At 41.0% G+C, this 12,625-nt stretch overlaps 1 protein-coding gene across 1 annotated transcript in view; it reads right to left on the bottom strand.

The window, feature by feature from the left end:
- The window catches only part of FANCD2 (FA complementation group D2), a 54,590-nt gene that overhangs the window by 10,704 nt on the left and 31,261 nt on the right, over positions 1-12,625 (bottom strand). Inside the window, exons 25-34 of the mRNA XM_029244487.1 lie at positions 12,421-12,536; positions 11,271-11,379; positions 9,805-9,915; positions 9,423-9,535; positions 8,085-8,228; positions 6,707-6,823; positions 5,828-5,956; positions 5,571-5,689; positions 2,312-2,422; positions 1,071-1,201 (exon numbers count right to left, since the gene is read on the bottom strand). Of these exons, the coding sequence (XP_029100320.1) occupies positions 1,071-1,201; positions 2,312-2,422; positions 5,571-5,689; positions 5,828-5,956; positions 6,707-6,823; positions 8,085-8,228; positions 9,423-9,535; positions 9,805-9,915; positions 11,271-11,379; positions 12,421-12,536 (1,200 nt within the window). The remainder of the gene's footprint in view (positions 1-1,070; positions 1,202-2,311; positions 2,423-5,570; positions 5,690-5,827; positions 5,957-6,706; positions 6,824-8,084; positions 8,229-9,422; positions 9,536-9,804; positions 9,916-11,270; positions 11,380-12,420; positions 12,537-12,625) is intronic.

Below are 12,625 nucleotides of genomic sequence, written 5' to 3'. Positions count from 1 at the left end.
GGGATGATTACTGACCAAAGGGATCATTCTTTTATATTTACTATGACGTTCCTGGGCTAACAGACAATTTGAAAAAAAGCTGTCATGAATTCCTGCTCTACTGGTTCTTCTACCAGAAATAAACCTATTTCTCTAAGACTCAACATGTCCCACCCTCTTACCCTGTCTTGACACAAACGTGAACCACACAGACACACAGAGAAAAGGAATGCTGCTGGGCAGTAGGAAGTCCATCTCAGCTCCCCCTTGGCAGGCCAACAAGTAGTGGCTGCTTCCTAGATTCATACCAAACCCTCCCCTTTTAAACAACAGGGAATAATAAAGGTTTGTTTTGCATGTTCTCCTTGCTTTCTGTCTGTGCTGCCAATTAAGTTGTATCAGTGAGATGCATTCCAAGAGCTATGTCAAAAGATAGTTAAAGAAAAAGATCAGGGGGACTTCCCTGGTGGTCCAGCGATTAAGAATCCGTCTTGCAATGCAGAGGACGCCGGTTCGATCCCTGGTCGGGGAACTAAGATCCCACATGCCACGGGGCAACTAAGCCTGCACACCACAACTAGAGAAAAAGCCCTCACGCCACAACTAGAGAGAAGCCCGTGCGCTGCAACGAAAGATCCTGCGTGCCACAACTAAGACCCGACGCAGCCAAAAATAAATAAATAAAAATTTTAAAAAAATAAAAGGAGGAAAGAAAGAAAGAAAAAGATCAGGGATGGGGCCAAACCTTTCTTTACACTTAATTCTGATTTCTCCTGTCTCTCCCATTTTATTAACTTCATGGTTTATGTCTTTCAGTCAAATGTCTCAGATACTTAAGGGGGAAAAAAAAAAAAAAAGAAGGACATAAACAAAAGCCAAACAAAATCTAGCCAAGTGAACTAACCACACTCAGTCCAGTCAATGTCAGCAGAGATCAGACATAGCTCCTTCTGGAAAAATGTCATTCTTGGTATAGCAAGAGAGCACATCCAGAGTTATGGACAGATTTACTTATAAAATTTACAAGGTCCTAGGAAGCCCTAAGTTTACAAGTCTATTCATGAAAGAAAAAAGAGGATATGGCCCATCACCAATTTTTCCTTTGTTCTGAGTAGGAGCTGTAGATTTCTCCAAAATGACCATCAAAAGTCTGATGAGATAAAGAGCACACTGGAAACTGGGAATGCTGAGATGGAAATTCTGCAAGTAATGGAAGCTCTGGCTGTAAGGAGACAAGAAAAAAAATAAAAAACACCACCACAAGTATTACAGATGTGTCTAAATCCATGAGTTATCCAAGTCCGCTTAAATGCTGGATGGTCTAATCAGAATCCTCCTCATTTGCAGGGGCTTTAGTAGAACCTTCTTTCAAGACCTTACAGAGACTATAACTTTGTATAAAGAAAGTTAGGGCATGGAGGCCAGAGCTCAGCGGATGGAATGCTGGCCTTGAAGAGGTCATGTATGCCAAGATACCCAAATGCTAGCATAGGCCATGCTGACTACATTATTCTCAGTGTAGAATAAATTGCTTGCTCTTTAAGGCATTATGCAACACACTGAGAATAATGTTTAAATTCTGGGTTCATAGGGACAAAGTGAAAGGAAATGATAAGGCAGAGAAAGCAGAGCTTCTAATAAATGTACCATAAATGGCTAGCTTTCAATGCTCTGAAGTAATGGTAGATGTGAGTCACAATTAATCCAAAACTGTAGGTGAAATAAAACTAGAGTCAACTCCTGATTGATTGGTGGAAAGGAATTCAAACAAATTTAAAAGTACTGTATTGAAAATGGAATAAGGCTCTATAGGCAGGAATGACAAGCATTGACTGTGGACCCAGTGATGGCCTAGGCTATCAGGGGAGGTAAGCGAAAGACCAAGGTGCTCTGGTTGAAGCTGGGGTAGAGGCTGGAAGCTGTGCCCCTTAGAGCTCCTTCTCACCTCCTGTGCCCTCGGCCTAGGCTCCTTTTCTTCCAAGATGAGGGAAATGGACATGTAATCAGTGGTAACTAACTGCTACCTAATTACCCAACCCTACTAGGAGACAGAGTAGGTCCCTGGATAATCAAGAGTTGACTACAGATGGCCAGTGCTTTCATCAACATTACCTGAAAAGGCGAACTTTACAGGATGAAGGGTGCATAAAGATTGAGTTTGATTAATTCAACAGTTTCTAATGCTTCAGGATATATCTGAATACACACATGAGAAAGCTCACATAAATGAGGAAAAGTCACTGAAAATACCAAGTTATCTCCAAGAAATCTTGCCAATCTTATTCCTAGGAGTTTCTTGGGACAACACTCAGGGATATGTGGTCTGACCCACCTAAGCAGCTCCTCCAAAGCTTGGTCAGGCTCTCCTGGCTTCAGTCGGTTAGCAAGGACCTCAAGGGCTGAGTATAGTAAATTAATATTTTCAGGTTGAAAAAATCCGTTCCTAAGGGAAAGTCAAGGAAAGGTAGTTTAGCTCAGTTTCAGGAAGATTACGTGGACAGCAGTTGAGGATCCTGGCCTCCAGTCTGTACCATCGATAAAACAGAAGAAAAAGGAGAACTGAAGTACTGAAAGTACTCAAGTGCTAAATTCAGTCACTGCTGTATCAGACTAGAAGTTGAAGTGTATCTGAAAAAGTCTTTCCTTAAGGACCTAACAGTCCTCCTAGGATTATTTTCAAGGCAAACAAAGCTCTCCTTCATTCTTTACATTTTAGAGATAACTATCAGTCTTCTCCAAAAAAACAGGAATAACTTTGTGAAATTGCTTAAATCCATGTCTAATCCATAGTAGATGTTCAGCAAAGAACTTATTCCTTCTTCTGTATTAAGTCAAGTCTTGACAATTCTATCTTCAGATTATCTTTCCTATTGTCCCTGCCTTTCCAAGCCAAGGCCATCACTCTAGGCCAGGCCCTTATCATCATCCCATGCACAGATCATGTCAACATCTTTTGACTGGTCTTTTTGATTGCCTTTCCAATCCCTTTGTCCTGCATGCTGCTGCCAAAAGGATTTTCGTAAAACACTGCTTTCACTATATCATGGCTGTGATCATAAAACTCCAAAATTGCTTCCCTGGACAACATTCAAATTCTTCTGCCTGACCTTCAAGGCCCAGCACAATCTGACCCCCTCGATCTTTCACTCCTCTAGAAACATTTCCACATCACCAGTGGTAGCCTCTTTTCCTTGCCACAAATGAATTCTGAGGGCCTCTTATGGGCTGCAGGTTTTTCAGGGGGGGAGGTGGGGGGTGGGGATGGCTTTATTAAAGTATAATTGACATACAATAAAATGCATGTATTTAAAATGCTGAATTTGGTCAGCTGACTTATATATAAACCCATGAAACCACCACGGCACTGAAAATAATAAACATATTTATTACCCCCAAAAGTTTCCTCGTATTCCTTTGTAATCCATCCCTCCTTCCATCCTCCCGCCCAATGCAAGGCAACCACTGAACTGTTTTCTGTCACTACAAAATTATATGCTTCTTCTAGAATTTTATATAAATAGAATCAAATACTACATACTCTTACGGTCTTGGTTTTTCTTCACTATAATTCTTTTCTCATCCATGTTGTTGCAATGTAGTATTCTACCACATCAACATACCACAATTTGTTTATCTGTTAACTATTCGATGGACATTTGAATTGTTTCCAATTTGGGGCTATTACAAATAAAGCTGTAATAAACATTCATTCACAAGCCTTTGTGTAGACACATGTTTTCATTTCTCTCGGATAAATACTAGGAATGAAATGGCTGGGTTGTATGGTAGGTGCATATCTAACTTTTTAAGGAACTGCCAAACAGTTTTCAAAAGTGGGTGTACCATTGTACAGCTGCACCAGCAGCATGTGAGAGCTCCAGTTACTCTACATCCTCGCCAACACTTGGCGAGGTAAATCTTTTTAATTTAGCCATTCTGTGATTTTTACTTGCATTTCCTTAACAACTAATACTGCTGAATATCTTCGCATGTGTTTATTTGCCATCCATTTATCTCCTTGTTTCAGCATCTGTTCAAATCCTTTGTCAGGCACTGTTTTTAAGTACTGAGGATATGACAATGGCTGGTCTCTGCCTTCATGGAGCTCACAGTCCAGCAGGGAATACAGATCAACAAGTAATTATAATAAAATGTGATCAGTTTTATCGTAAGAGTATTAGGAAAGAAGTGGGGATAAGAGAGGCAGAAAGGAGACTTACCTGGCCTAGGGGGTCAAGGAAGATGCCCCTGAGGAAGTACAGTTTAAATCCAGATCTCAGGGATGAGTTAGAAAAGACTGGGGATCAAGGAGGGTGAGGATCCTGGTAGAAGGATGGGTATGTGTGGAGTCTTCCAGGTAAAAGCTATACAGGGTGCTGAAATTAATTCAGTACAGCTGGAGGGCAGAGTGCAAGACAGTGAGTAGAATAGCAGGAGTCAGATAATAAAAGGCCTTAGAAGCTGGGTAAAAGAGTTTGAACTCAAGAGAAATCTAACAGCAATCAGAAGCCAAAGTTGCGCTAGGATAAGATCGGGTTTGTGTTGGCAAGATCGCTTTAACTGCTGTGTGAAGAAGGGACCAAAAGAGGACAGCTGGAGGCAGACAGACCAACTGTGAAACTAATCCAGTCCTGGTGACAGACGACAGAAGTCTGGAAGCAGTGGAGGAGGAGAGGACAGGTGGTCATTTAGGTGTTATCTAGAAGACAAACTCAGCAGGATTCTGTGATCAGATGTGGGAGAGAGAAAGGGTAGACAGTAGAGGAAGGAACAAAGAATAACTCCTGGTTTCTGGCTCAACAACTGGTGGCGCCATCTATCTAGCCAGGGAAAGCTGAAGGAGAGGTGGGAAGGAAGAAACACTTGTTTTGGATGTGATGAATCTGAGGTGTCAATGACATATCTATAACGGGGTGCTGAGTAGGTAGTTGGAGATAAATGCCTGTAGCTCAGAAGTTAAATTTTAGCACGAATTTAAGCTTGGGTGAGACTGCCCAGGAAACCTGTATAATGAGAACAGAGAGGCCAGGACCCAGCCCTGAGAAACAAAAGCATTTAAAGGACACACCTCCCTCGTTTCTACTTTTGTCCATGCCATGCTTTCCAGTTTCTTCCTTTACCTCCCAAAAAGCCATCTACCCTCCAAGGGCCCCATGAAGTCCCATGATTTCATGAAGGCACCCCTAAACACCCCAGGTTACACAGCCTTCAGCTCTTTACCTCATAATCTGGAATTTATCTACAACTTGTTTAATAACAACTTCTTAACTGACAGTCTCTGTGTTGCTATTAGGGAAAGGTTGCCACAGCAAACTCACTAAGAATCAGATGGCCAGATTTGTTACAGGTTAGCCAAGAGCAAGTCATCTGATTTTCAGATGAGTTAATAATAGTGACTCCATAAGACACAGAGCGTGCAAGACCAAATGAAATTATGCAGACAAAACCACTACAGAAAGAATAAGCATCATATTTACATAAAATTTTGGAGCCCTTTCCTTCTTTTCTATACCTCGGTGCCTTGGTGACTGTCAAGTAGAAGCAAGGACATACTTGATTATCTCTACCTACTGTACGTGCCACATACTCACCAAGCAAAAAGTCCATGTAAAATCTGCAGTAGCCTCTGATAGCAGGAAGACATTATGTGGTACTCCTGACCTTTAATTCCTGGTCCATCAACTACACCATGATTCTTAGCAGTTAAGCACTACAAGGGAAAAATGCTTTTAAGACTGTTGCTTCAGCAATTGCCCTCATTCTCCTTCAATATTTCTCAGCCAAAAATGAAATCTCTTGTTCATTAAGCGATTTCTAAGTCTCTATAATGATAAGATAGGCTTCTGACCTGAAAATAGTTGTGAATGTTCTCCAGATGGTTACACATGGGGCTCAGCAGTTGAACAACACTATGAGCGATTTCTGAGGCAGATCTCTGGTGGAGATGTGAGAATCCAATATTCCGGTTTCCTTTGCTCTATAATAAATTCAGAGTTACGAGGGAAGGAACTGTTGGATAGCTCCTCTGAAACTAAGAGTTTATTATAGAGTTTAATCAAACCTTGTGCTACCGGGTAGAATGGACAGAAGAAATTAGGGATATATTTTGACAGAGGGAACTCACTCAATCTTCAAATAACCAAGAGATTGGCTTTTAGAGAGTACAGACAGTGTTTGAGAAGTATAGACCCAAAATTACTAATGAGATAAAACTCACACGAAAATAGAAATCATTTAGGCTGATAAGAATGTACAGCAAATACTAAGTATAAGAAGAAAGGATCAAGTAACTGGATATACTAATTTTAAACGTTTACACCTAAAACTTACACATTTTGTCGTTTGTGTCATCCCACTGCTTCCCCAGAGGCTACGTGCATTGGTCCATTAGACACACTCGAGATTCTGGACTTCTCTAGACAGCTGACTACTATGCTGAGGCTTGGGCAAGGGCTTAGTTTGGGAGGGTGTTAAAACCAAAACCCAAGCAAAGAACAGGATTCAGGAATGCTCAGAGCATTTAGAAATACATTTTCTGTTTTGGGTGCCTTTTCTGTTTTCTCTGTTTCAGAGTTCCTTTCTAAAGCAAGATGAACGTGGGCTGGCAATGGGGCTACCACCATGCTACCCAAAAACAATACCAGAGAAAATGACAACTTAACTCACTACTAAGACCTCCTTGTTTCCAAATCCAGAGGCCAGGGCCTGTGCTCCTGCCTGTACTAACCTTGAGGAAGGGGACTCTCCTGGTCACAGAAGGTGTTAGCATGTTCTCCAGCTTCTGGGCGAGATCTTCCAGCAAGAAAAGCAGCTCAGGGGGCTGAAGCTGCACAACTTCTGTAGCCTATCACAAGGAGGAAGGAAAGAGTAATTCCCAGCATGTCCTAGCCATCTTTCTGGGGGACACATTTCATGTTTACTCTTTACAATGGGTGAAGAATCTGACCATTACCAAAAAAGGGGGAAATTCTGCCCCACCTCATGTAAATGGCTGTAGTGCTCTGTCAACAAATCAAAAAGTCATGCACTTCTTAAGTAAAACAAAATTTAAAATTATTAAATGGGAATGAGGCAGTATAGTTTTAGAAGACACACTTTTGCTCTAGAAATAAATGCCTCTGGTGTATCCTTCCACCTATGGACCCGTGATGCATTTCCTAAGTACCTTGGGATAAAAATAATGACTAATTAAAGGGAATTTTGCTTTTCTCTGTTCATTAAGTAATTCTTTCATATTTTCTTTCACCTAATGTTTTGCTACTATTAAGTCTGGGCAGGATCCTTATAACTATATTACACTACCATAAGTAGAATGGGTCAAGCAGTCTCACTTCAGACTTTTCACTCAACATACAGCTATGGAGAATCTCCAAGTACAGGCTGACGCAGAAAGACTGAAAAAAAAATACTCTATTTTGAAGGAGCTTACATTCTTGAAAAATCTATGGTAAAAATCCATGCATTTTCTCAAAAAAATTTTTTTAACCTGGAAAAACTCTACTCTCTGGTGAAATCCCACACCAAAAGGTACCTTCTCTGTGTAAATGTCTTCTACTTCCAACTTCATTATAAATACCGTTCTCTCCTCAGTTTCACTGGTACTTGGTTCAGACCATCAATATAGCATGTACTGCTAGTTGGCTCCTTCCTTTATTAGATTATAAGCTATCTGAAGGCAAGCATCATGCTTATGTAATACTGAATTGCCAATATCTAGATTTGCATCAAAAACAAAAAAGGCCTCAACAAACATCTCATGGATACTGAACAAATGTCACGAAAAAGTGAAAAGAGCATTGTGTAACTATAAATCACAACAGTGTTGCTCCACAAAAGTAATCTAAATAGGTTACTATTGGTAACGTAAAGCAAGGATCGCATCATTAGCCTGATCTTTTGTAATACCTAATGCACTATAAGAAAAACTTAGATTCATAAACATCAAGATGATGAGGATGATTATTCATCCACACTTGCACATATAAAGGCTTTGGAAGCCAGAGTCCAACTTCTCCAGGGTCATGGTTTTCTTTTGGAAATAGGAATAGAGCTGAGGAACTTTCTGGAATAAGATTAAGTTCTGGGATCTCAGCTCTGTCACTTACTTCAGTGTGCATTTCAGTATCTAAGATGAACTTGGCCACAAGCCCACAATGCAGAATAGAGAAGACCTCAAGGTCCAGTTCTCGGAAAAAAGCGTGGTAATTCTGTAATGATACTGATGTCTTTTCTTCTTTCCCTCTGAACTCCTGGGAGGAAAGTACCAGAAACCAATAGAATAAGGCTTCTATATTAATCTAACTTTAAATGAAGATTTCAAAATGCAACTGTGCATTTATTTTATGTAAAAAGTTACAGTTCATCACATCCTTTTACCAACTTCCTTTTACCAAAGTCCCTAAATACTCCTGAAACAGATCACGTATTATAATATTGGGATATAGGTCACACATCGATACTCAGTTGGTTTCCACTTAGGGATGAATATAGACAAAGCAAGGCACTATGGTGTGGTACAGAAAACTATGAGCTTAGGGGCCAGAAAGATTTGGCTTCAAATCCTTGCTCAAGCACTTATTAACTGTGTAACTTTACACAAGTCACCTATCCTCTCTGGATCTTAGTTTCCTCATCTATTAAATGTAAATATCAATACTAAGCTTGAGTTTTTAGGAAGATTAGAGGAGTTACACATAAATTCTCAATAAACAGTACCTAAAAACCAGAAATAATTGGGATCCATGTGGTCTAGGCAATTTCACAAACCTACCCTGTGGGTGGTACAATTACAGGAAAAGGACCTACTGTTTATTAAGTATCTGTATTAAGAAACTGTACTAATGGGCTTCCCTGGTGGCGCAGTGGTTGAGAGTCTGCCTGCCGATGCAGGGGACACGGGTTCGTGCCCCGGTCCGGGAAGATCCCACATGCCGCGGAGCGGCTGGGCCCGTGAGCCATGGCCGCTGAGCCTGCGCGTCCGGAGCCTGTGCTCCGCAACGGGAGAGGCCACAGCAGTGAGAGGCCCGCGTACCGCAAAAAAAAAAAAAAGAAACTGTACTAAGCATTTCATGTTATCTAAATTCATTGAGAAAGAGATAATCTGGGATCCGAAGAGGAAAGAGGCTAAAAGAAGTATATCTTGAACTACATACAAAGACAGAATTTGCTAATTGCTACAAGAGAGAATTCAAAGTACTCCTGGGGTGCAAAAAAGGGAGTAATACAATCAAGAAAATAATTAGAAAAACAGTGTGTGGTAGTGATACATGTTTGGAGTCTAACCCAAACTCTGCTACTGAGAGGGTCACTCCGAGGCCTAGGAGAGTTTGTTCGCCTCTCTTTTCCCTAATCCCTCTCTCTGTAAAATGCATAGCATAATGCTGGCCCTTTGTTAATCTCACCGGGCTGTCACACACCTTCATAGATACCAGTCATTCCAATACCTTTTCCAGCTGGCTCCTATCAGATGGTGCAGGGTCGCATTCTGAATTATCCTCCTTTGAAAGTGGGTCAGGGGAGGATGTTTTGTTGCCATCTGCTTTTCGTTTCCTTCCTCCTTATATTTCAAGAAGAGAAAAGTGACTCAAATAATCAATAATCATGCTTACTAAATATCACTGCCTTCAAGAAACAACCTGCTGAAGACTACCTAGAGACAGGAGGTAATTTTATAACCCTAAATTATAGTTCATTGATAACCATGCCAAAGAAAGGGTTCAATTATATAATCTCTCCAATTACTGATGCCTTGATGTGCATAACCTCTAAGTGCATTCAACATGGCACACAGGGAGACACAGAATAAGAAGAAAAGAGCATACTCACCTAAATTTCCTTGTATTCTGATTTTTGCTGAAACAGCAGTACAGGTATGAGGTGTTACTTCTGAAGTTTCCAAGTCAAAGTTTGCAAGGGGAGGAACATAGTCCGGAGTGACTGAAACAAACAGCAGGAAGCTCAATGTATACCAACCATATACCACTATTAGACTTGAATGCTAATCACCCGATTAGCTAAAAACTAGTTTCCAGAACTGCCAAGCATGGCTGACTGCCTGTAAGATGCATTCAGGTCATCTGACGTTAATCATTTTGGCATAGTAAAACAGCCAAAGATAACTTACAGGAATATCATATTAATTGATTATGATCAATCAACATAAAACCATTATACCAATATAAAACATCCAAGCATTTAAGAACCAAAAATAAATTAACTTACATTTAAAATCTAAAGATATTAGCAATATTTGGTCACATAGCAGTTTGTTTTACACACAATTATTTAGATGAGAGCCTGAGGGAGGCTCCATGTTTTCCCCAGAGAATCAAGCGAGCACTTTATTTTTATTTATTTATTAATTATTTTTGGCTGCGCCGAGTCTTAGTTGCAGCACACTGGATCTTTGCTGCAGCAAGCGGACCTCCTAGTTGTGTCATGTGGGCTTCTTAGTTGCAGTATGCATGTGGGATCTAGTTCCCTGACCAGGGGTCAAATCTGGGCCCCCTGCATTGGGAGCAGGGAGTCTTACCCACTGGACCACCAGGGAAGTCCCAAAGCTAGCACTCTTAAAATGACAAGTTTTCTTAATGGCCAGAAGGTATTAAGAGGCCTCTCAGCTGTATTCCTGGTTCATAATGATGTTCAAGAAGGCAAAGGGCACTGGAAGTTTGACATCCAAAGCAGCAATGTAATTTACAAAAAGCCCAACCAATGTTTTATATCTTGTATTAAACACCAAGGTTTCCTGGAGATAACAATGGGAGGAAAATGGATGTATTCTTTTTTTTTTTTTAATTTTCTTTCTTTCTTTATTTATTGTTGGCTGTGCCGGGTCTTTGTTGCTGCACGCAGGCTTTCTCTAGTTGCAGTGAGCGGGGGCTACTTTTCGTTGCGGTGCACGGGCTTCTCATTGTGGTGGCTTCTCTTGTTGCAGAGCATGGGCTCTAGGCGTGGGCTTCAGTAGGTGTGGCATGCAGGCTCAGCAGTTGTGGCTCGCGGGCTCTAGAGCACAGGCTCAGTAGTTGGGGCACACGGGCTTAGCTGTTCTGCGGCATGTGGGATCTTCCTGGACCAGGGCTCGAACCCGTGTCCCCTGCGTTGGCAGGCGGATTCTTAACCACTGCACCACCAGGGAAGTCTGATGTACTCATTTTTAAAAATTTTTGTTGAGCAACCATTTTCTTGTCCCACGAGTCGGGGGCAGCTATCGTTGAGTCTGGCTTAAAAGCTAACTCTGCTATCTCCTCACCACTGCCCAGCAGGGCTACAATACAGGACCCTTCCCTCACCTGCCAAGTGCTTTTCCAGGAGTTGCTGCAGCTCTACAATGTGCTTTAACCGGGTGAGCACCTTCACTTTCATCTCGGGTAATGTTTGCCGACAGAAGGCATTTACAACCTGTGGAAGTAAAAATTATATTCTCACACTGTGAACTGTTCAGATTTTAACCTTGTTTGCATTATGCAGCGAGAGCTAAAAGAGTTGTTTGGTGACAGCATCTGTGAGTCTAGTGAGAAATGTCAAAGTGTTCTCAGCAAGGCGCTGTAAAGAAAAAGCTCTGGGTCAATAGAGGAGATCTAACTTCTAATCCTGGTTCTACTTATTTCTAGTTAAGTAATAAGGTGGAACAACACAATAGCTAGAAAGTATACACTTCGGTGAAACAGATCCTAGTCTGCTACTTACTAGTTGTGTGACCTTGGCCAAGTCTTTAACCTTTCTGAGCTTTTATTTCTTCAGCTATAAAACTGGAATGCAGTCGTATGGATTAAATGTGAATAAAGAAACTAGCCCAGCATTTGGCACATGTGTTTGATAAATTTTAACGACTTTGAACTCTCTGTACCTGCAATTCCATATGTGTAAAACGAGGATAATAATATCCATCCCGCCTACATCATAATATAGTTGTCAGGATAAGAAGAGATATTTCAAGTGAATAAACATTCTCAGAAATAATATGCATGAGAAAGGAAGTGTGATATAGATGTAAGATGTTACCATCATTTTCTGCATTTCATTTTCATTATATTTCATTACGATTGTGCATTTCATTAAGCACAAACATACTGTAAAGGAAAGTGAAAACTATCATTCACTTGATCTCACTAAATCGAAACATTAAGTGCATAGTGATGTAAGGAGGAACAGTATTTTCACAGTGGTGAAGGTGAAGTTATTCCAGGCAGAAGTAGATTACCATGAAAAGGCTTGGAGGTAGTAAAGCATGGGCAACAGTAAGTGAATTCTAAGTATTTTGATTTCGCTGCATCAGGAGGCGCATATGATTAGGGAAGGGTAGGATACAACCTCTGCAGAAACACACAGGGGTTAGTGGTTGGTGAAGAATTTTTAAGGAGCCTCGTGGAACCAAGGAAACTGTTTCCTTTTAAGAGAAACTACAGACAGTAAGTGAATTGTCCTAGTAACTCTGCTCACCTCTCGGAACCAGTTGAGAGTAAGAAATGTAAGTGAACATATGAATGAACGCTCTTTAACAGACATGGACTCCAGTCTCTCTCCAGGCTCCAGGTCAGTGAGGAATATAGGACAGTCTGAAAGAGAAGGACAAACATTTCTAATCCCCTTTAGTTCAAGTCAACAGAACATGGATGCTGCCCCTAGAGCTAGCTCTCCTTCTACT

Source organism: Monodon monoceros, unplaced genomic scaffold (assembly GCF_005190385.1).
Source record: "Monodon monoceros isolate NGI ecotype Baffin Bay Population unplaced genomic scaffold, NGI_Narwhal_1 Super_Scaffold_3, whole genome shotgun sequence".
NCBI classification, from domain to species: Eukaryota; Metazoa; Chordata; class Mammalia; order Artiodactyla; family Monodontidae; genus Monodon; species Monodon monoceros.
The sequence above is the reverse complement of the archived record's forward strand: the minus strand, read 5'-3'. Positions and strand labels throughout refer to the sequence as shown.